Raw genomic sequence first — 23,367 nt, forward strand, 5'->3', positions numbered from 1 at the left:
CCATTAGTTTTTCATTTATATTTAATGATGATTGTTAGGCTCAAAAGGTGCTCTTCTATCAAAGCAAATACCTTATGAGTTTCAGCTTTGGTGCTGACGTCATCATATAGTTTCGAGATACCTGCAAAAATTTAAAGTAGCTCAGAACTAGAGTACAACTAGACCATTCGACGGCAGTGATACCTTCACACGAAAATTCTATGAAACCTTCGGTCTGACTAGTTCTTAATGAATTAAAAGCCATATTACTGCTTATTGATGGTCGTTTATCTACAATCGATACCTCCAAATATTATAATGAGGTATAGTAGTAAAATATAAATATATTTAAAAATACTAATAAACTCCTATGCCTAAAACCGCAAGAATATATAAATATATCAGAAAGATTTCTTGAAGCCTCCTTTACCTTTAAAAGCTAAAAAAACCTACTCTGAAGGACTACATCTATGTTCACTAAAAACGATCTGTACGAAACTTATTTTTGCTAAACATCATTTCCCTTTTGCAGTATGTGAATGAAAACTGAGGAAGAAAATAGGCTTTGTTCCCTTGTTAGCCTTGTTTTACCGAAGCGTAAATCCATAACATCCAACATTATTTAGCCTCAATGTTAAAATAATTCATACAATCTTGAAATGGCCTTACATTGTTAAAAAATCGGTTCACATTCTTTCGTGATCCAATTTTGACCTGAAGGCTTTATGAAGTTTAATACATTTCATTAGATTACTTGACTAAATTTGTATTTATTTTCATTTTTATAAATCACTAGCAGACCTGGCAGACGTCGTTCTGCCATAAATTTGGCCTATCTGCAATTTTGAATAAGCTTTTTCCGTCTAATCTGCCCTCCCCCACCCCTCTTCACTTTTACCTGATCCTTTTATTCACTCTTCCTTCCGTCTTTTTCGCTTCATCTATCTCCATATTCATCTCATTCTATTTCTTTCTCAGTATCCTTCTACTTCTCTCTTTTCTTTTCTCTCAATTTCTCATTCTTCTTCATCCCTTATTGCCTGTCCCAGAGGGTGGTATGTATTTTGTTCCAGTCCCAGTCCCAGTCCCACTCCGAGTCTCAGTCCCACTCCTAGTTCTAATCCCAGTCCCAGTCCGTCTCTGGTTAACTTCCCGGAAAAAGGATCGTAAATACTAATATAGGCAAATTTATATACCAAATTTCAGGCAAATTGTCCTATGTAAATAGGCATGTGGGTATTATTAATTCATGTCTCTATTTCGAATTCGCATACATATTTATCAGTTTTGCTACGTTGACGCGACTAATTCGAATATCACAATGAAAATTACTTTAGAGCTCTCAGCAACAGCTTTCATTTGATATCCAGAATACACACACATTCTAGGGGTATCTGGGTCCACGTTTTGGCCTATATATCGAGACCCTAGTCACCCGGGGGTACAAAAAATACCCAGTGGCAAAGTACTCATAAACAGCTTCCATTTGATACCCATATTGTACAACCACTTCCTCGAGTTACTCGGGTCCATGTTTTGGCCTATATCTCGAGACCCTAGTCACCCGGTATCAAAGTGCTCATTATACAAACCTTCCCTATGGAAAAATACATATATATACCAATTTTCATAATAATCGGTCCAGTAGTTCTTGAGTTAGTCGATGACATACATACAAACATTCATTTTTATACTCAGATATAAAAAAATCATAACTCAAGAATGGCTAAACCGATTTGAGATTTCAAAATCAACTAACCATTATCTCTCCTTCCTGTATCTTTCCTAAAAATTTCATGGCAATCTTTCTATCCGTTCTCGAGTTATGGAGTGACAATCAAAATGTACACTTCTTTTTATATATATAGATAAATAATTGCACCGCAAAGGAAAAATTATGTTATTGTTTTTACTTATTAAAACAATTTCTATTTTTTTTTTTTACTTAAAAAAATTATTTTTGAATTTGAATGGCCAAGCACTTAGGTTAGGTTAGGTTAAGAGAACGGTCTTGAAAATATCTCTCATTCCACTTGGAGACATTTTTGTCTGTGCCGGCACATTCATCCAACCCAGATCATGTCCTAGTAGTTCTCAAGAAACCACTTGATAACAGAACAAAAAAAAAATAGACAAAAAATATAATGTACCGAAATCTCCAAACGAATTACAGTTGGGGGAAATGAAAAAAAAAAAAAAAATTCAAACAAAAATTTATTCACATGTAAGACATTTTTTTTCATTTCATCGTATCACAACAACAAGAACTACCAAAAGTTATCCATTTTGTTTTAAACTTCATTTTTTTTAATTCAATTAAAAATTATTGCAAAAATTTATAAAATATTCTCAATTTAATATTGCAAAACAAAAGTAGAGAAAACTTATTTTCAAAAGTTTTCTTATCTGGTATTAATTTTTTGAACAAAAAACTCGTAAACTTTTGTGCAGAAACTTTTGCACGAGTACAGAAATAACTCCTTAAGCCTTAACATCAATTATTTAGTCAAATTTTTAAAAATATTTTTGTATAATATTTTAATTTCAACGCAGTTTTTTTATAAACAAAAAAAATTAAAATTTGGTTAAAAATTAATTTGTAGTTTTTTTTAATTCATTCATGATGATTGAACATCTAGACATTTTTTAAATTTCGACCAGTATGTTTTGCTTACGTAATAGAAGTTCCGAAATTAAAATAAACAACAAAAATTCGATTTACAAACAAATTTTTCCAGTAATGAATAACTTGCTATTATTAATTCAACGCGTATAATTAATTACTGAATTTAAAAATATTCGCTTTAAACTTAGCTAACTTGAATTATAGCATCAACTGAAGCTTTTCTCTTTCACCTTTATAGTCTGAACTGGACGTACTGGAGCCCACGCAAGGCATGCCACTTGAGGTGGCCGTCTCATTCCTACAACGACTCGTCAATATGGCGGATGTGCTAATCTTTGCCACATCGTTGAATTTCGGCGAATTGGAAGCGGAGAAGAATATGTCTAGCGGCGGCATATTACGTCAATGTTTGCGTCTGGTGTGCACATGTGCGGTGCGCAATTGTTTGGAGTGTAAGGAGCGTACACGCTATAATGTGGGCGCAATGGCGCGTGATGTATCCGGTGCAGCACATCTACAGGCACTTATACGTGGCGCACAAGCATCGCCTAAGGTAAGTGAAGGAAAAACACAGACAAGAAAAATTTAAAACAACACAGACTCACATTGCTATGAAGTGTGTAGTGCAAAGAGTAAAATATTTTATATCTATGCAGTAGAAATACATAAGAAAATCTCGAAACGAACAAAATTAAAAAGGACTGTTTACGCGAAAGTGTTTGTTTTTCGCTACTTTCCCCGAGACCACGAGTAACCCGCTGGCAACAGTAATCATCCTACCACCACACCTTAGTTGTTTTCTTAATGCAATCCTTGTTTTGACTTTATAGCTTTCAAGTGTCTTGCTTGTAGTGCTCTTTGGTGCGGTTTATACAGGTTCACGATACATGCAATATATACAGTGGTGTCTACATATGCGTATAGAAAAATAGAAGCAAAAGTTATTGACCAACGTTATCAGTTTTTTAATTTAATTTCTCTTTTTTTTTGTTTTCATTCATTTAAAAACTTTAAGTATAAGTTTAACGAAAACTATTTACAAATTCCGAAAGCGTTTTCGAAAAAAGTTCGAAAATTCGATACATTTTTAAACTCTACGTGAAAATTTACAAATTTTTAATTTCTAATCAATGTCTATTTAAGATTTTCTTTCATATAAAATATTAAATTTTAATAGCTTTGTATGGCAAAAATTATGAAGCGCCATTCCATATTAAATCTTACAAATCAATTCGAATTTTAAGAAACGTCAGACTTATGTTTTGTTAGATTAACACTCTAAATGAAAATTTTGATTTTTTGAAAACCGTTTAGAAACTGGTTCGCGTTTCATTTATTCCATTTTTATCCAATTAGACCATTTTAAAAATAGGAAAATGTTTAATAAAATAACGATAGCTGCAATTTTTTTACTCCCAGGTGTACATACATACATTTGTCTTGTAAATGCGTATGTACTTACAGTACCCGTCTGCACATAGAAATTATATGTATGCCCATGTATGTCATACTATCCCTGCTGAAAAATGCTAACAGTTGTAGAAACTCTTTACTTAAAAAGATCACTGCTTTAAAGGTTGCCATGAATGGCGGCAAGACGAGATCGCATGAGGAGTATCCCTCAAGATATGCTGTTTACAATAAGAACACAACTGTTATAGTTTATACAAACATTTTGGCAAACAACTATCTGTAGAACAATATAAAAAAAAATGTGAAAATACCTTTCAAAGGGTATATCTTTATTTCCTACCGGTGCAATTGAGATATGATGAACATAAGTTCCTATCGTAACAAAACTAAATGGCATTAGCGTGAACGCTTGGCATAGTTTCATCAATAACCGATGTTTTCAAATGTTATAATGTTGCAGTAGTTGCAGCTAAACACTTCGCATATCCTTGACTTTTTTGGATTTCTGTTCAATCCAACTACCAAGCACTTTCATTGTACACTGAAAGAAAAATACTAGTAAAATCAACCGAAATTTTTGTCAATTTTTATCCATCGCAACAAGATGTTGAATCAACTGCGCACAAATCGTTGATCCGTCATTGACCGTTTTAATAGTCAAATGAACAAAAAAAGATGTTGCGACAGCTTTGTACGAAAGTACCTATGTTGCCATATACATACATACGTCAATATGTGAATACATAAATACGCATGCTTGCTACATAGACATACATATGTACGCACTTACTAATCGACCTTCAATTGGGCGTACATCAAATATGCTGGTACACATTAAACATTATACACTTTATTTATTTTTTTTTTTTTAATAAACGCACTTTCACCAAATTTTATATTTTATAATTTATTTAATTTATAGTTTTGAACTTCGCTTTGCAAATAGAAATGAAAATAGTAGTCACAAAACTGATTCTCAATTCTTTCAGTTGCAGCTCAGCTCATTATTAATTTCTTCTCTCGCATGTACTTGCCACACTTGATTGTTTCGAACAAAACTTGTAGTATAAATGTTTGACATAACATTTTATATAGAGAACTTGTAAGTTGTAGAAAAGTAAAGAATAAAATCGCTAAAAGGTAATTCACCACTGGAGTAACTTTACATGTAATTCCGTAAGTTTAATTTTCGTAACACTACTTTTTAACAAGTGGCACCATTGTCGTAAGTACAAAGTAGAGAGCGCAGTGAGCGTAAAATTCTCTTTGAAATTTGCTCATGTATTGACTGTTGATCGCTGTTAAAATTACCAGTGAGATAAGTTGTGTTAACAGAAAAGTAAGTTAGATTGATTAGGAATCTGTCAATTTTACAGAATTTAGTTAACTTAAGATCGACCAATTTCTCTTCTGTTGAAATGACTAAACTAATTTGTTCGCTTGACAAAGAACTCGGTTGAATTAACCATAATACGATCAATTTCACCGAATCTCCATTAAGTCAAGAACAACAGAACCGATTTGTTGATTTCTTTCAGTGTAGTACGCTTTGTATTTATTTCTTAATTCATGTTTTTTTTTCTGTTTGCAGAATATTGTTGAATCATTAACAGGTCAATTATCTCCGGTCAAGGATCCTGAAAAGTTACTGCAGGATATGGATGTTAATCGTTTGCGTGCCGTTATTTATCGTGATGTGGTAAGTCAGTGAATAAAATGCAATTTTAGAATAAGTAATTTGCATATAAATATACATGTATTGTACTAAATAATAACGATAACATAATATAATAACTAAGCATTAATTTCCACGTATTGAAACGGTTACATGCATTTTAAATTTTAATATAAAATTGTTTTATTCAATAATTTTTTTTTTATGATTCCAATTTTATTTAATTTTACTTCAATTTAATTTATTTTATGTTATTTTTTCCATTTAATATGATTTTGTATTATTGTATTATGTTACAATATATTTTATTATATTTCGTTTAGTCTTATCTAATTTTATTTAGTTTTATTTTTTTCTACTTTATTTTATTTTTATACTCAGCGTGCTTTGCACACAGAGTATATTAACTTTGATTTGATAACGGTTGGTTTTTACATATATCGAAATCATCAGCGTCGAAAAAAAATTTGATTGAGTCATGTCCGTCGTCCTCCGTCTGTCCGTTAACACGATAACTTGAGTAACCAAATTTGGTACACGAGCTTATCTGGACCCAGAATATATTGGTATTGAAAATGAGCGAAATCGGATGATAACCACGCCCACTTTTTATATATATAACATTTTGTAAAACGCAAAAACCTGATTATTTAGTAAATAATACACCTAGAATGTTGAAATACGACGTTTGACTGATATTGAGACTTTTTATAAAAATTTGAAAATTTTTTTTTAAATGGGCGTGGCACCGCCCACTTGTGATAAACTCAATTTTACAAATATTATTAATCATAAATCAAAAATCGTTAAACCTATCGTAACAAAATTGGCAGAGAGGTTGCCTTTACTATAAGGAATGCTTTGAAGAAAAATTAACGAAATCGGTTAAGGACCACGCCCACCTTTATATAAAAGATTTTTAAAAGACGAATAAAATAAGCTATATCTTTGCACAAAAGAGCTTTATATCAATGGTATTTCATTTCCCAAGTGTATTTATAACAGTAAATAGGAAAAACTTCAAATTTTAAAAAATGGGTATAGCACCACCGCCCCTTTTATGACTAAGCAATTTTCTATGTTTCGGGAGCCATAACTCGAAGAAACATTTAGGGATCGTAATAAAATTGGGTACAAAAATTTTCCCTACGGTAAAAAATATGTCTAGTCTAAATGGTCGGTTAAAGACCACGGCAACTTAGATATAAAACAGGTTTAAAAGGGTCGTAGACTAGAATAATAAGCTTAAAGTTAGCAAAAAATAGTTTTGAATCAATGATATTTCACCTATCAAGTTTTATTGTAAGAGGAAATGAGGAGACGTTTTTCTTTTAAACGGGCGGTGCCAGGTGTTATTTAGAAAAGTAATTTATCACGTGCAATTGAAGCTCACGCTGAGTATATAATGTTCGGTTACACCCGAACTTATACACCTTTACTTGTTTTAATATAATTTTATATTATTTTATTTTACTTTGTTTATTTCCCTTTTGTCTTTTTTTTTTATTGATACTAGATAAAAAAAAAAATTACAAAGTTTACAAACGGCGATGATTATTAGGACATGGTTCCGAATTTCACTTCTTCGTCAGCTATTTTGAACTCGAAATCCCAACATTTATACTTTATACTAGTGTAAAGGCAGATGGCTTTATCCACTCAGTCATATGATTGAGCCGCTGTTTGCTTTGCAATTGGTCTCTAAGTATTGGCTTTTTGTTGCTATTCCTTTATACACCATTAGGTACATACCAATTATATGTGTTTAATCCTAATTGTGAAGAATACTTATAGTCGTGGAATACTTTGTAATTTTTTTTTCTCTTACATCAATAACAAAAACCATTGTATAAAGCAATATGAGCATGTCTTGCTAATTAAGCGCAGATTAATTTTATTTATTTATGTTGTTTTTATTTTTATTTTCGGCCTTTCAAAAGTTATATCAAGAAGAATTTCCGAGCTCTAGGCCACACATATATATATGTGTAATAAAAATGCAATTGATTATACCATATATGTTGTATTTATTTATTTTGTCGATATTTCGATTTCAATTAGAAATCATCTTCAGGGACTTGTGAATGCACCTTGTCGATATAAATATAATAAATAAATACAACATATATGGTATAATCAATCGCATTTTTATTACTAATATATATGTGTGGCCTAGAGCTCGGAAATTCTTCTTTTTATTTATTTAAAAAAAAAAAAAAAATAAATAAAAAAAAATGTTTATTTAAAGGCATATAATTTTTTTATTTTATTTTACTTTATATTGTTAAATTTTTCTCAAGTTTATTTTATTTTATTTAAATATCTTTTATTATGTATCACTTTATTTAAATTCACTTTTATTTAATATATTTTATTTTATGATTTTTAATAATCGGGGATTGCCCATATTGCTTTTTTTTTTTTTTTTAAATGTATGAAAACATTTATTTGAAGCAATTTTTTAATTTTATAATTTATTTAATAATTTGGGAAAAATTTAAACAACGTGACATCAGGACGGACAAGGCGACAGCTGTTTCGATTATACCTTGTAAATCTCTTCAAAGCCTTTTTAAATTTTTCCCAAATTATTAAATAAATTATAAAATTAAAAAATTGCTTCAAATAAATGTTTTCATACATTTAAAAAAAAAAGAAGCAATATGGGCAATCCCCGATTATTAAAAATCATACAAACAGACAAAATTGGTTAATTCGTTGTAGTTCTATAAATAGAACGAAAACAGCAACAAAAACCAAAGTTTCTTTGAAAACCGCCAGACCAAGCATAGCTTTAACACATAATTGCATACGAAGTATGCAATGTGTAAAAGATTAAATATGCATAAAGAAGGCAATTGGGAAAGACTTCACAACAGGCATGACGTAGCTGAATGCGTTTACAACCATTTCAACTATCGTAGGGGTGCGAGTTCGACTCCCACTCCCGGGAGAAAAGGCTTTGAAGAGATTTACAAGGTATAATCGAAACAGCTGTCGCCTTGTCCGTCCTGATGTCACGTTGTTTAAATTTTTCCCAAATTATTAAATAAATTATAAAATTAAAAAATTGCTTCAAATAAATGTTTTCATACATTTAAAAAAAAAAAAAAAAAAAAGCAATATGGGCAATCCCCGATTATTAAAAATCATACAAACAGACAAAATTGGTTAATTCGTTGTAGTTCTATAAATAGAACGAAAACAGCAACAAAAACCAAAGTTTCTTTGAAAACCGCCGTACCAAGCATAGCTTTAACACATAATTGCATACGAAGTATGCAATGTGTAAAAGATTAAAATATGCATAAAGAAGGCAATTGGGAAAGACTTCACAACAGGCATGACGTAGCTGAATGCGTTTACAACCATTTCAACTATCGTAGGGGTGCGAGTTCGACTCCCACTCCCGGGAGAAAAGGCTTTGAAGAGATTTACAAGGTATAATCGAAACAGCTGTCGCCTTGTCCGTCCTGATGTCACGTTGTTTAAATTTTTCCCAAATTATTAAATAAATTATTTTATTTTATGTTATATAATTTCATTTTATTTTATTTTATTTTTTGCATTTTATTTTAACTTATTTGAATATATTTAATTTTGTTTTAATTAATGTTTTACTTAAACATCTTATTTTTATCTTATATAATTTAATTTTATTTTACATCACTTTATATTATTTAATTTTATTTTATTTCATTTTTCTTTCTTTAAATTTTATTTCACTTTGTATTACTTCATTTTGTTTAAATTTATATTATACTATTTTATTTCTTATTTGTTTAATTTTTTAATTTATTTAACTTTATTATATTTTAACTAATATTATTTTTATATTGTTTTTATTTTATTTCAACCTTTTTTTATTTTGTTTTATTTATTTTAATCAACTATTTAACTCATATTCCCAAAAGCGTAATAAACATTCAATCTGCTTTCAATTTACTCATAAATTTCTCCAATTCAACAATATTTTCCAGGAGGAAACCAAACAAGCGCAATTCCTTTCACTCGCCATCGTTTACTTCATTTCCGTTTTGATGGTATCCAAGTATCGTGACATATTGGAACCGCCAGCGGAGCCACAAATTCAGCGACAGTCGCCAGTGATGCAACGTTCAGCAGCCGGTAAGTGTTGACATCTTTTATTTTCTATTTATTGCTAAGCATTCTTAGATATGTGCAATATTTATTTTTATTTACTTATTTCTTCATTTTTTTCCATTTCTTATTGCAATTACTTTTATAAGTTTAGTAATAAATTTTTTTACAAATGCACCTAAATAGTAATCACAAAAATTTATTTCAATTATGCAGACAAAAAATTTATTTTGCTCAAATCAAACTAACAAACTAAAACAACGTAAATACTGTTGGTAGCTAAAACTTTTTTTTTTTACTAATCCCAGGCAACAAATAATACACACATTTTTAGTATTTGATTTCGTAAGGGGGTAGCTAATTATTATACTTTTCTTTATTTTTGATATTTTATTTTTGTAAATAAATTAGTTAAAAATTTTTACATATTAAGTACACACAATAATAGAATTATATTTAATTTAATATATTTAATATTATTTTAAAATTTAATGTTTTTATGATATGTAATCCTTTTGTTTCCGTATGAAATGGTGCCCTCTTAAATGTATTGGTCTTTCATTATGATTTGATATGATACGTTTCCCGGTCGGATTGGTGCTTTCAAAGGTGACAGTTATAAATAAACAAAGCATTTTTTTTTTTTAATTTTAATTTTTTCGCTGAACACTTTTCGTTTTTATATTTGACAACGAGTAACGCTAATCGTTATTTCTCAAATGTTTTTCTCTCTTTCTCTGTTTCATTTAATTTTGTTCACGCTGCTTTGTTCGGACTTTTGTATTAACAAAAAACAATAAAAATGATAAACAAAAATGTTTGGTGCGTTTATTCATGATTGAATTTGTATGATACCACCAAAAACATAAAAAATGCGAATGCTTATTGGTAATATCCTTGATAATGAAATATATGTATGCCAAAAATCCACTGTATATAATTAAAAAAAAAAAAATTGAAATGTGTGATGTATTGCAAACAAAATTTTTTTTCGTGTATCACCTTTTCACATAATAATCGATATTCAACGCGCGCACTTACATATCTGTGGTATATTAATGTGTTCCTGTCGTAAATTTGTATGCAACATGATTTAAAATTTTTTTCCGTTATGTTGAATCCTAATCCATTTCGTAACTGTTATTGTTTTTATCGAAAATGTCGATAATATTGCTCTGTTCGGTACCATTCCATAATACTAAACCATTCTTATCGTTTACATTACTTTTCCATTGCTCTTAACTAAAATTTTGCATTTTTTTTTATCGAATTCTTAATGTCATCCAAATGACATTACCCTTACCATTATCGTTGGCATTACCATTACCACTACAATGACTACTCCCATTACCATTTTAATGAACAACATTATTCCATTACAATTTAAAATACCACAAAACTTACTCGCAATTGCTAATACAATTATTTTATACAAATTATTTTCATCGTTCTTATTACCATTACTATATTCATTACCACTACAATTAACTAAAATACCTCTGCGCTAATTGTCATTTATTTTCACAAATCTATTTCCGCGTTAATTGCAATTCCTCACGTTGCACCTTTACCCGTACGTCCCCTTTCCTCATTGAACCCTGCCAATTAAAACCCTCAGGCCGTCCACTATTTCCTCAGTGGTCACACCATGTGTATCCACAATTCCTGCCTAGCAATTCACATCAAAATCACATGCTTTCAACGACATCGACGACCACAACGAATATGCAGCAACAACATACACAAACAACATTGCATCATCATTACTATCATCAACAACAAACTCAGCAAATTTCTTCACCGCCACATCACCAACAACAACTGACACAACATCACAACTACACACACCATTATGCTTCCATACAGCAACAACAACAGCAGCAAATGCACCAACATCAGCATCAACACTCCACATATTATGGTGAGCAACAACCCCAACTGCAAAATCACATACTGAGCGCTGGTAGCAGCAACAGTAGCAGTAATTATGCAGGCAATATTTCACCGCCATTAGCCACACAGTCAACAAGTTCCTCGGCCTCGTCATCGGTAACCTCACAACCAGCATCGTCATCCTCTTTGTCAAGTTTGGCCTCACAGCCTACAGCGACACGTCATCATCATCAGCAACAGCAACAGCAGCAACATCAACACGCACATTCACATACTGTCACACACCAACACCAACATCAGCATCAGCGGCATATACAAAAACATCACTATCACCACCAACAACAACAACAGCAACAATTTCAGCAACATTATGGAATGATGAATGGCAACGGCAATCAAATGGTCAATGGTGGTGATGGTGTTGGTGGAGTTGGTGGTAACAGCAAGAGCACACCACAAAATTTCACAATGTCTAATAGTAGCCATCAGCAACATTTTGTTGGTAATGCTGGCGATATGAATGGTAGTAATGCATTCAATCAATATATGCGCGCAAGCGGTGCAATGATGAATGGTGGACATCAGAACAGCATCGCTGTCGAATATCATACACATACACATACACATTCAATTGGTGTTGGTGGGGCAGTGATTGGTGCAACCAATAACAATAGCCTAACATTAAACAACAACAATAACTGCATAAATAATGCCATAAGCGCCCATTCTACATTGCGTGACGTCGGTGTTGGCGTTGGCAGGGATGGTGTAGGTTGTACAAGTGATATCGTTAGTGCAGGTGATACGAAGCTGCCATACAAGAATAATGGCTTGAATAACAATTACCGTTACAATGGACACAACAATATCGGAACAGGTACTAACAGCCGATAATTTTGTTAGCAAGCGAAGTTAAGACTTCACGTACATAATTTGCATAGAAATTTTCACAAACAACTTTGATTGCTTTTAAGTTTTCACAGTAGAACAATTTATCAGCATGCAATATCCGGTATTGGTTTTTGAAACAATGGCTACAAATTTTGCTCAAATTAAAAAGTAAAATCAATAATTTATTGAAAAAATATTTGACATTTTGATAGACATTCATACATATATGTAATTGAATGTACATAAATTAAAATTCTTTCTTGTCACACTTATGCTGCTACAATCACAAACATTTTATAGGCTGTTTTTTTATACTCAGCGTGCTTTGCACACAGAGTATATTAACTTTGATTGGATAACGGTTGGTTGTACAGGTACAAAGGAATCCATATATGTACATAGATATAGACTTCCATATATCAAAATCATCGGTATCGAAAAAAAAATTTGATTGAGCCATATCCGTCCGTCCGTCCGTCCGTCTGTCCGTTAACACGATAACTTGAGAAATATTCACCAACTTTGGTACACGAGCTTATCTGGACCCAGAATAGATTGGTATTGAAAATGAGCGAAACCGGATGATAACCACGCCCACTTTTTATTAAATTTGACGTGTGGGCTGTATTGAGACTACTGATAAACATTTGAAAAAATTTTTAAAAATTGGGCGTGGCACCGCCCACTTGTGATAAAATCAATTTGACAAATATTATTAATCATAAATCAAAAATCGTTAAACCTATCGTAACAAACTTCAGCAGAGAGGTTGCCTTTACTACAAGGAATGCTTTGAAGAAAAATTAACGAAATCGGTTAAGGACCACGCCCACTTTTATATAAAAGATTTTTAAAAGGGTCGTGGACGAACAAAGTAAGCATATGTGCAAAAAAGAGCTTTATATCAATATCATTTCATTTCAGAAGTGTATTTATAACAATAAATAGGAAAAACTTCATATTTAAAAAATGGACGTGGCACCGCCCCTTTTATGACAAAGCAATTTTCTATGTTTCGGGAGCCATAACTCGAAAAAAATAACGGATCGTAATAAACTTTGGTACACAAGATTTTCTTATAGCAGGAAATATTTCCAGAAATATTTACGAGATCGGTTAAAGACCGCGCCCACTTTTATATAAAAGATTTTTAAAGGCGTCGTAGACGAAAATAATAAGCTATATATTATCGAATTATAACATTAAATTGGAAAACACTAAAATTTTTGAAAATGGGTGTGGCACCGCCCCTTTTAACGGATCGTAATAAAATTGGGTACACAAATTTTCACTATAGTAGAAAATATTTCTAGTAAAAATGGACGGATTAAAGACCACGGCGACTTAGATATAAAACAAGTTTAAAAGAGTCGTAGACTAGAATAATAAGCTATAACTTAGCGAAAAATAGTTTTGAATCAATGATATTTCACTTATCAAGTTTTATTGTAAGAGGGAATGGGAAGGCATTTTTTTTTTTAAACGGGCGGTGCCACGTGTAAAGTAATTTATCTGAAATGAAATGTGCAATTGAAGCTCACGCTGAGTATATAATGTTCGGTTACACCCAAACTTAGACACCTTTCTTGTTTGATTTCGAATTCAAAACACATTGCGAGTATTTTCTATTAGCAATATGGGAGTATTACATACATACATATATGCATTCATATAAGAAATTAACAGTCAATGTGATGTGAATGAAGTCACACTCAAATGAAGGCGGCCTTTTACAGTTGGCGTAAATGCACTTTTATGAAAAATTTTAGAAAAATGAATCGCGGATAAGGGGAGTATTTTCATATCTTACAATTTTTTTTCAAACTAACTTTTTTCCTAAATTAAGTTTGATTCAATTCTTAAAAATTTGCATTATTGTTGTGAAGGGAATCAAAATGGTAATTAATACGGTACTCTGTATTTTTTTGCATGTAGGTAAAGCCATTTCCAGTCATGAAATACATACATATGTATTCCTCACAGGGCATCGTAAGTTTGACAGGTGAAGCGCCGCGGCCAACCGCAATATTGATTCGTTGCTCCTCGCTTGTAAATGAATAGCCACGAACATTCACTCTCTCAACTTTTGTCATAAAATCATCTTAAATCAATCTCCTTTAAAAGGAGACGATTCAATATGGGAATGTGTTGGTTTACTAGAGCTAAAATTAATATATATTGTCCTGCAAGTAGCATCGTTCAGTACTTATGTCAGGGCTTTCCAAAACTGAAAATGTGACGTTGTTAGTTAGATCGTAGTGGTATTGGACGGACAAATGCACGTATTGTTTCCAAACATTGAACAGTGTTTTGAAATATGAATCTTCTACATACATAGCTCTCAGAGAGTCAGAGGTCTCATATCCATTAATCCGTGGTCTCGCTAATGACGCTAAATTGATCAAACTGAGCTGAGTAGCACCATGACTGATTTTGGTGTGAGTGTGGAAGTAGAGAAGTTGAAGGAAAGGACTTAGCTCTAGAATTGTGACTTGCGGTTCCGCGTCAAGCGTTTTCCAGATTGCGCAGCACCTGTTGTTGTTGTTGTAATAGTGATTTGTTCCATCCAATAGGTGGGACCACTCAATAATTGTCATCAATGTCCTCTAACGTTAATCCGAGGAAACTCGCAGTTCCACGGGATTGGATTAGAGAGATAAGGGTGCTATAGGCGTTGGTTCCACATTTCATTTGAAAAACTGGTTTCATGTGGGGACACATTACAATACATTGGGTATATCGGGGTTAATTCGGGATAAGTAACAGTTTATTTAACATATTACAATATCCAGATAGAAGTTGTCTCCGTGGCAAAGTTGTTTTCCTCAACTGCAAATTTGGGATATTTGTCTTTAAGAACGGGGCTCACCGGGAAGTCCCTGGCATATTAGTCCGACGCCTTTTTATTGATGTTTGTGATTGATTCTTTTTTCATACGGTCGAGTTCTCAACTGCAGGATTTCTTCATAGTGCTTACGAAGATGACTTCTTAAGTTCCTGGGAAGCGGGGCCTCTTCAATCAGATGTTTGTTTGGATGCTCACATTTCTGGGTATTCAACAGAAACTGTTTGTTCAGCATTTCATTTCTCTTCGTTATGGGAAGTGTTATCGCCTCATTGTGTAGATGATGTTCTGGGGACATGGTTGGTTGGTTGCTGCGCTGCCCGGCTATGGAGCCGGGCCCAAGTAGCGCTCTAGGCGCCATTTTGATGCACTTTCTCCTGGAACCAATTATGTGTTGGCTGATGTACCGTGAGTGTTGCTTTACTCAAACCACTTGGTTAAAACTATAAACTTACTGATGTCCTTGATGCGGCAGTTTGACACCGCTCTTAAGTCGGGAAACACATAGTTGCCTAGAGTTCGGGACCGAAAGTTCGCGAGGGCTGGGCACTCGCAGAGGAAGTGAGTAACCGATTCCTCGGCACCCTCCTGTCTACAGCTCCTACACCTCTCATTGTAGGGGATACCCATTCTACTCGCGTGCGGGCCAAACGGCCAGTGCCCTGTAATAGTGGCCGTGATTCTGTGTATTTCCTGCCCAGACCTATTTAGTATATCATCGGTTCTTTTCTGGTTGTACTCTGGCCAGATTAATTTGGTGGTTCTACAGGTGTGCGTATAGTAACAATCACGGATTGCTATTTTCCTAAGATAGGTGAGAATATCTCTTTTAATTGATGTGAGTGGTCGATGCACCGCGACTGCTTCTGTGATGTCTAATGATGCTCCCGCCATTGCTATTTCATCCAGTTTTTCGTTGCCGCCAATGTTCCTGTGGCCGGGTACCCAGCTGAGTGTGATAGCTGCCTGGCTAGCTGCTTCACGTAGCACCCACTTACAGTTGTCGACGGCTTTTGAGGATGTGTGCGGTGATTCTAGCGCTTTTAGCGCCGCTTAACTGTCGGAGTATATGACTACCTCCCGTCTATCCGGTTCTGAAGCAGGAAGATGCAGGCCCTCTCTATTTCTTGCAGCTCTGTTTGGAAGATGCTGGATGTATTTGGAAGTCGGATGGGGATTGCGACATTTAGTTGGTTGAAGAAGACACCTGCGCCGACGCCGCAGTCCATTTTGGATCCATCAGTGTAGAGTGAGGTGACCCCCTTCCTGCCAACTTTTTCGGCCGACCAATCCGTTCTATAGGGTATCTGCACCTTGTAATTTCTGTCGAAGATCAGTGTTTTTGAGAGGTAATCTGTTGTCGAATCCACATCGGCGAGCCTTGTTAGGATGTCACTGTGGCCATATCGTTTTTCTGTCCAGCATCCAGACTCCCTTGGCCTGATGGCTGTGCTGACCGCTGTATATCTGGTGTGAAGGGCCAGTGGCAGCAGTTTAAGTATAACATTTAGTGCGTCCCTCGGGCACGATCTAAGTGCATCTGTTACCCTGCGCATGCTGCCCTTTGTATTTTGTCTAATTTTTTAGTGTTGTATTGCTTGTTGAGGGCAGGCCACCATGCTGTGGCTCCGTACGTCAGGATAGGCCTTATAACTGCCGTATAGAGCCACATCAAGAGTTTTGGCTTTAGCCCCCAATTTCTGCTGACTATTCTCTTGCACGAGTAGTATGCGATATACGCCTTCTCTACCCTTTTTTCGATATTTGTTTTCCAATTTAACTTGTTGTCTATTACGACGCCTAGGTACTTAACTCTAGTTGAGAGCGAGAGTTCCGTACCATCTAGTAAGGGCAGTCGAAATGTCGGTATTTTCGTTCTGTTACTGAACAGTATCAGTTCTGTTTTGCTAGGGTTGATGTTGAGGCCGCCCGATGCCGCCTAGGTATGTAGCCTGCTTAGCGCATCCTGAAGGATGTCGCTTAGCATGGAGGGAAAAGCCCCCGAGACTGCAATGACCACGTCGTCTGCGTATGCTACTGCCTTAACACCATTCTTGTCGAGTTCGAGTAGTATCTCGTTCAGTGCAATGACCCAGAGTAGGGGCGAGAGGACCCCGCCCTGCGGTGTACCTCTACCAACTTTGCGGGTCATGGTCACTGAGCTCATATCCGCTTGTATGGTTCTGTTTTCCAGCATTGATAGAGTCCATCCACAAATGTGGTTGTCAACTCCGGCCCTTTGCAGGGCTTCCACAATTGTGCCGGTTTCGATGTTGTTGAAGGCGCCTTCTATATATAGGAAAGCTGCTAGTGTGAATTTTTTGTAGTGTAGTGATCTTTCCACAAAGCTCGTTAGCTCATGGAGGGCAGTCTCTGTAGATCTTCCCTTCATGTAGGCGTGCTGTGCCTTTGACAGGTTTAAAATAAAATAAATGCAAGGCACGATAACCTCCGAAGAGATCTAAGGCCGAGCTTCTCTTCCAATTTGCGTCGTGCTCCTCTTGATTTTCCCTACAAATTGGCCGGGCGGGACCTACATGTTTTATGCCGACTTCGAACAGCATCTGCAAGGCAGATGAGTTTTCACTGACAGCTTTTCATGGCAGAAATACACGCGGAGCGCTTGCCAAACACTGCCGAGGGGCTACCCCGCTTAGAAAAATTTTCTTCTAATTGAAATACCTTATTTCTAAAATTTTGATGTTGCTTTGCCCAGGGTGTGAACCCAGGGCATACGGTGTGGTAGGCAGAGCACGCTACTGTTACACCACGGTGGCCTTTGACAGGTTTGGTCCTGTTATTATTGACCTAATATATATATCCAGAAGCATTTTCGTGTGTGCGTCTGCCCGCTTTTGGCAGAAAGATTACTTTTGTTTTTCTCCAGTTTTGTGGGATATAGGTCAGGGCGATAATCGCTCTGTATAACTTTCAGCCAGAGAATCATTGGATCACCTAGATTTTGTAGCATTACCGGGATAATGCCAGACATAAGAAGACATCCCCTGAGAGTTCCTGACCCCTTGGCAGTTCTTAGGCTCGGCAACCATACCGGCGACACGTAGCATACAAGTGCTCGGCCAATTGCTTTATACGTTGTCTATTATACGTTTATCTATTCCCCAAGTGCTGCCTGCAAGAGGCTTGATGATTTTGTTGCCTCTGTATACTTAAAGTACAATTGCGGCTGAATGCTCGCCAAAAAGTAGATCTAGATCGAACCTCATACCCCGACAATCGGTAGCGTAATGGCATCGACGTGGATGTCCAATATGGTCAACACTTACTTTGTGTATGTTGTATATAAGGCCGCCAAATATTTGGTCGGTGACAATATCAGATTCTTTCTTAATTTCTTCTGGGGCAGAAAGTAGCTTCAATATGTAAAATTTAAACAAAAGTGGCTATAGAATACCACCCTGAGGCACCTTTTGTTTTGAGACTGGGAAGGATCGTGGACCCTTCCAAGCCTTGCAGTAACCCTAAAATACCTGATTAACTAGACATAAATGATTTTTTAGTACTTCTTCTCCAAATATCCAAAACAGCCATTAGTTCGTTTATATTTCAAGTCAAAATTTTGTTTGGTAATGCTTAACAAATTCCATGTAATTAAAGTAACGAGTGTTAATAAATTCAAAAGATATAATTGTTTGCCATTGTATTAGAACCGATACCGAGAACATTAACACGCAGATAGACAAATTTTAGTTGAAAAAAATATTTCCTATATAGAAATACGAAAAGAATTGAAGAGCGTTGACCGTAATTGCGAATCTTTAAGTAATATCTTCGTTCTATATACTAAGTAATTTCTTTTCACTTCAGAAGTACTATTTATATGTGCATTTGTATCGTATGTTTGTATGTATCTATGTTTAAACCACATTGTTCTTTCTATTTTCTCACTTTTTTTTTGTGCGCTGAAATTAAGTATTAAGAGTACGTTTGTTGAAAATACACACATAAAATTTATTTTTTTTGACATTAATTGTTTTCCAATTTTCTTTTGTTTTCCCTTTCTTCATTGTGCTACTTCTTTCTATTGCTGTTTACAGTTTACTTTTGCTTGCCACTCAATCAAATGCAGTTTCGTGTTGGCGATTGTGGTTTGTGTGGTGGCATTTTAATTAACTCGGTTGCCAATTTTAAATACCCAAAGTCTGAAAATTAATTTGTTTAAACCTTGAAGTTTTTTTTTCTCTTAAGATTGGTTAATACTTGTTGTTGTTTGATAAACTATAAACTTTTCTGCTTTTGTTTGATATTTCTCTCACTATTTCAACTTCTAATCAATTTTGTTTTATCAATTTATTTTTATTTTTTACTGATATTCCTACAACGGTTATTCGCTTTTCATGTTGTTTCGTGTTTTATTTCGTTTCTGTTTTTTATTCTTTATTTTTATTCTTATATTTCATCCAAAAGAGCTACCTTCCTACTTTCTTTAGAAACGGCACCTTCATGCCACAAACAATTGCACTTTTTCCCAATTTTCTCAGTTTCCGCACAATCCACAAACTGCGCGCACAATACAACTGCATTTTCGGTAAAATAGCAACAACAACAAAAACTAATAGCATTGCATGAAAATTTGCTTTTTGCACGTAGTTATTTTATGTTAGCTTCATATTTGGTTTTTCTTAACGTTGTTTATCCATGGCAATATCGATGGTAGGCAATTAATTTAAAAGAAATAAATTTCACAAATTTTTGAAAAAAAAAAAACAAAAGTCTTAATTGGTTTAATATTTATTTTCCAAATTTAAAGAGTTTTTTAAGCGCAGAAAAGAAGAACCAACAAATTTTGCTGAGTGGGCAAAAATTGCAGGTCATTTAATATTTAACATCTAGGAATTCTATCAAATTGATAGCTAAGATGTCGTGGTAGCTTTAGTTGAAAGTGAGAGCGAAGAAAGCCTGAGTGGCACTGTGTGCATGGAAGATAATGCTAAGATGCACGAGGAGCATATCTCATTGGATATTTACGGCAATTGTCAAGCCATATTTTAGTAAGAGGTACTGTCGTGGACAGCTACACAAAAAAGTACGTTAACCAAAAAACTGCAGGGATATTCAGATGATCAGTTATTAGCATAACGGGAGCCCTTCCATCTACCCGAAAACAGCACTGCATCGCATCTGCAGACCTAACGACAAAAAATATAGCGCCAGCTACTGCAACCAGGCTTAAGGTGCCGGGGCAACTTAAAATATAGGACGAAAGAACTATATGGTGTCGTGCCTGAGTTTCAAAAGCAAGCTGCGGCAATAATAGAGCCGGAGGGTTGGCCCAAGTGTGCGAAAATGGCAGAACACATTATACACGTGTATACTGATGGTTAAAAATCAGCGAAGTGGCCCCTTTCTGCTGTTTACTATGTTGATCCATCCTAGACGCTGTCATATCACTGCAGGGTCTTTTAAAAAGAAATTGTAATCGTGAAAAATGCAGAAGAAACTCTGGAGGAAGCGTGCTTAAGCTGCAGTCGCGGCGATCAAGGATGTAAACTCACACAATACTTATTTAAGAAGTGTCCTGACATGCAATGAAGCAAAGGAGAGACTTTGCTCAGGATGTATCATATATCTATACTGGGTTCCCGGTCATAAAGACAAGGCAACAAAAAGACCGATGAGTTGACAACGGAGGGTGCAGTACTCGATGACACGTGGTAGACCGACCGACCAATGCGTTTCGAAGAAATCGAAAGGAGACAGGAGTTGCATGTGATACATCAAGACCATGTGCAAATCCTATGACGGACACATCTCTAAAGAGGGAAACTTAAGGCTTACGCTATGCGTACTAACTGCTATTAGTTACGTCTCGTCAGTAACAGTAAATGAAGGCAGTGTGAGCTGCCGAAAGAAATGGCTGAGCACGTTCTGTGTTTGTGTCCTGCGCTCGCGTGGTCAAAGGTTCTACTAGGGTTGTCAGAGGTGCCAGATCTCGAGGCAGCACTTAAGCTAGGCCCTAAAAACATATTGTATTTGCCAAGAGGACGGAGTTATCTTATAACGTAAGTCCTGGTAGCCAATTGGGATTTTTCCGTCTGGTCGTCAAATAAATTCTGGTAACACTATGAGCACATGCAGTCTATGTGAGGTGTTTATTGGGGTGACTAAAATACCAAATGCATTCTAGGGGTTGTGTAGCGCAACTATTTCAAGTGGTTGCCAGCGCAATATATAGCTTCTCCAACCTAATTGTCAATCTCACCTACCCGGAGCGAATCCTCTTTCTTTAGCGGCCTAGGCTCTGGCGACCCCCAGGACAATTCAAAAATGATTTTTCATAACGGGATTGTTTTCAGTATTATTCCGGAGCTGTTTCTGCATAATTTCAGGGCACGTCCGGCTTTAGAAAAAAAATTCCCATTACATCCGGCTTGTGTATTAGCTATCTGTTAGCCAAATTTCAGTAAATTAATTAAGCCGTTTTTGTGGGAATGATTTCGGGTCCGTTTAGGGATGGTGATCGAGATTACCTCCTGACTGTTTCGGATCTGCTCTGTTAAAATATCGCCGAGACCCTTGCGTAGATATTTCGAAATAATCTGCTTTGCCAGTGTCGGGATTGTTATTGAGATAACTTGGTACTATTTCGGACCGTTTTGGGAATCTTTTCTGAGCTATTTCAAGGCTTCTTGGGAATCATATCGGAGGGATTGCCACGGAATATTTTAAATCTTTCGCTGTATAATTTCGAGATTGTTTCCGAGCTAAGTATTTCAAGGGTGTTTTGGGATAATCTACATATATAAAAACTAATAGCTGTGCGTCAGTGTCGCTAAAAGTCATGAACGGCTTGACCGATTTTTATAATTTTTTTGTTTCGTTCTTTATGTCTTACAACTTTTTATTTTTGGAAAAGTAGGCGGAGCCACGCACGTTATTAGGATTAATTTAAATTCGCAATTATTTGAAGGTATCAAAAATGTATTAAAGAGATTCCAAATATGAGTGTGCTGAATTGGATTGAGAGTGGCAGTAGAAGTGCGAGTTGGAGTGAGAGTGAGACTTAGAGGGAGATAAATGGAGTAAGGAATGGACAAGAATGAGAAGAAAAATGGAAGATAAAGCAGTTGACAATTGTATAGAGAAAGAATTGGGGAATCGGGCTGGACAAAGCCTGCAGGTACACTAGTTTTGTATAGAAGTGTTTCTTTAAAAAATTTAGTACATTCCTCTTTCTGTGGATCATTGTGGGCTTATTTTCAGACTATTTTGCAATTATGTACGGTATAATTTCAGGACTAGGGGACTATCTAAAAGTTATTTTCGGCTTTTTATCGAAATTTTTCACAAGATCATATCGGATTTATATCATATTAATTATACCTTTCATGAACATGAAAGGGTATATTAACTTTGCTCCGATGTTTGTAACGTTGAGAAATATAGAAGATAGACTCACCATTAGGTATACCGAATTGATCAGGGCGACGAACTGAGTTGATATAGCCATGTCCGCCTGTCTGTTTGAACACAAACTAGTCCCTCAAGGATGTATTTTTGTTTTGTATTAGACATTTGTCGGATCCGGTAGGATCGGACCACCATAACATATACCTCCCATACAACCGATCGTTCAGATAAGACGATTTTCGTCATTCCTGCTGCAATTTGGAAATATATCATAGAAGATTTTCTGAAAAAATAACTTTGATCGGAGCTATATATAGTATATATCCCATACAACCTATCGTTCAGATTGAAAGATTTTTGGCCATTTATCCCTTAGTTTGTAATATAAAAACGTGAAACTTGGTGATATATATTCTAATATACCATAGATATAAGGGAATTTTTTGCCATTTTTTCATATTTATCTTAAAATCGTTTAGGTATGTACATCTGTTCACTATATATTTCTTATCTTATACAGCACATTATTTGGAGATTACGAATGGGATACGATTATTGTTCAGCCCCATTCCC

General features: G+C 35.0%; 1 protein-coding gene across 22 annotated transcripts in view; it reads left to right on the forward strand.

Moving 5' to 3' along the window:
* Positions 1-23,367, forward strand: part of rg (rugose) — a 796,531-nt gene that overhangs the window by 740,522 nt on the left and 32,642 nt on the right. For 19 of the 22 annotated variants that reach the window (XM_067785960.1, XM_067785957.1, XM_067785956.1 and 16 more), the window contains 4 exons: positions 2,844-3,158; positions 5,610-5,717; positions 9,674-9,821; positions 11,413-12,564. In XM_067785960.1, the coding sequence (XP_067642061.1) occupies positions 2,844-3,158; positions 5,610-5,717; positions 9,674-9,821; positions 11,413-12,564 (1,723 nt within the window). The remainder of the gene's footprint in view (positions 1-2,843; positions 3,159-5,609; positions 5,718-9,673; positions 9,822-11,412; positions 12,565-23,367) is intronic. The other 3 variants (XM_067785967.1, XM_067785969.1, XM_067785968.1) reach the window with 1 other exon arrangement.

Source organism: Eurosta solidaginis, chromosome 4 (genome assembly GCF_040869045.1).
Source record: "Eurosta solidaginis isolate ZX-2024a chromosome 4, ASM4086904v1, whole genome shotgun sequence".
In the NCBI taxonomy this organism is placed as follows: Eukaryota; Metazoa; Arthropoda; class Insecta; order Diptera; family Tephritidae; genus Eurosta; species Eurosta solidaginis.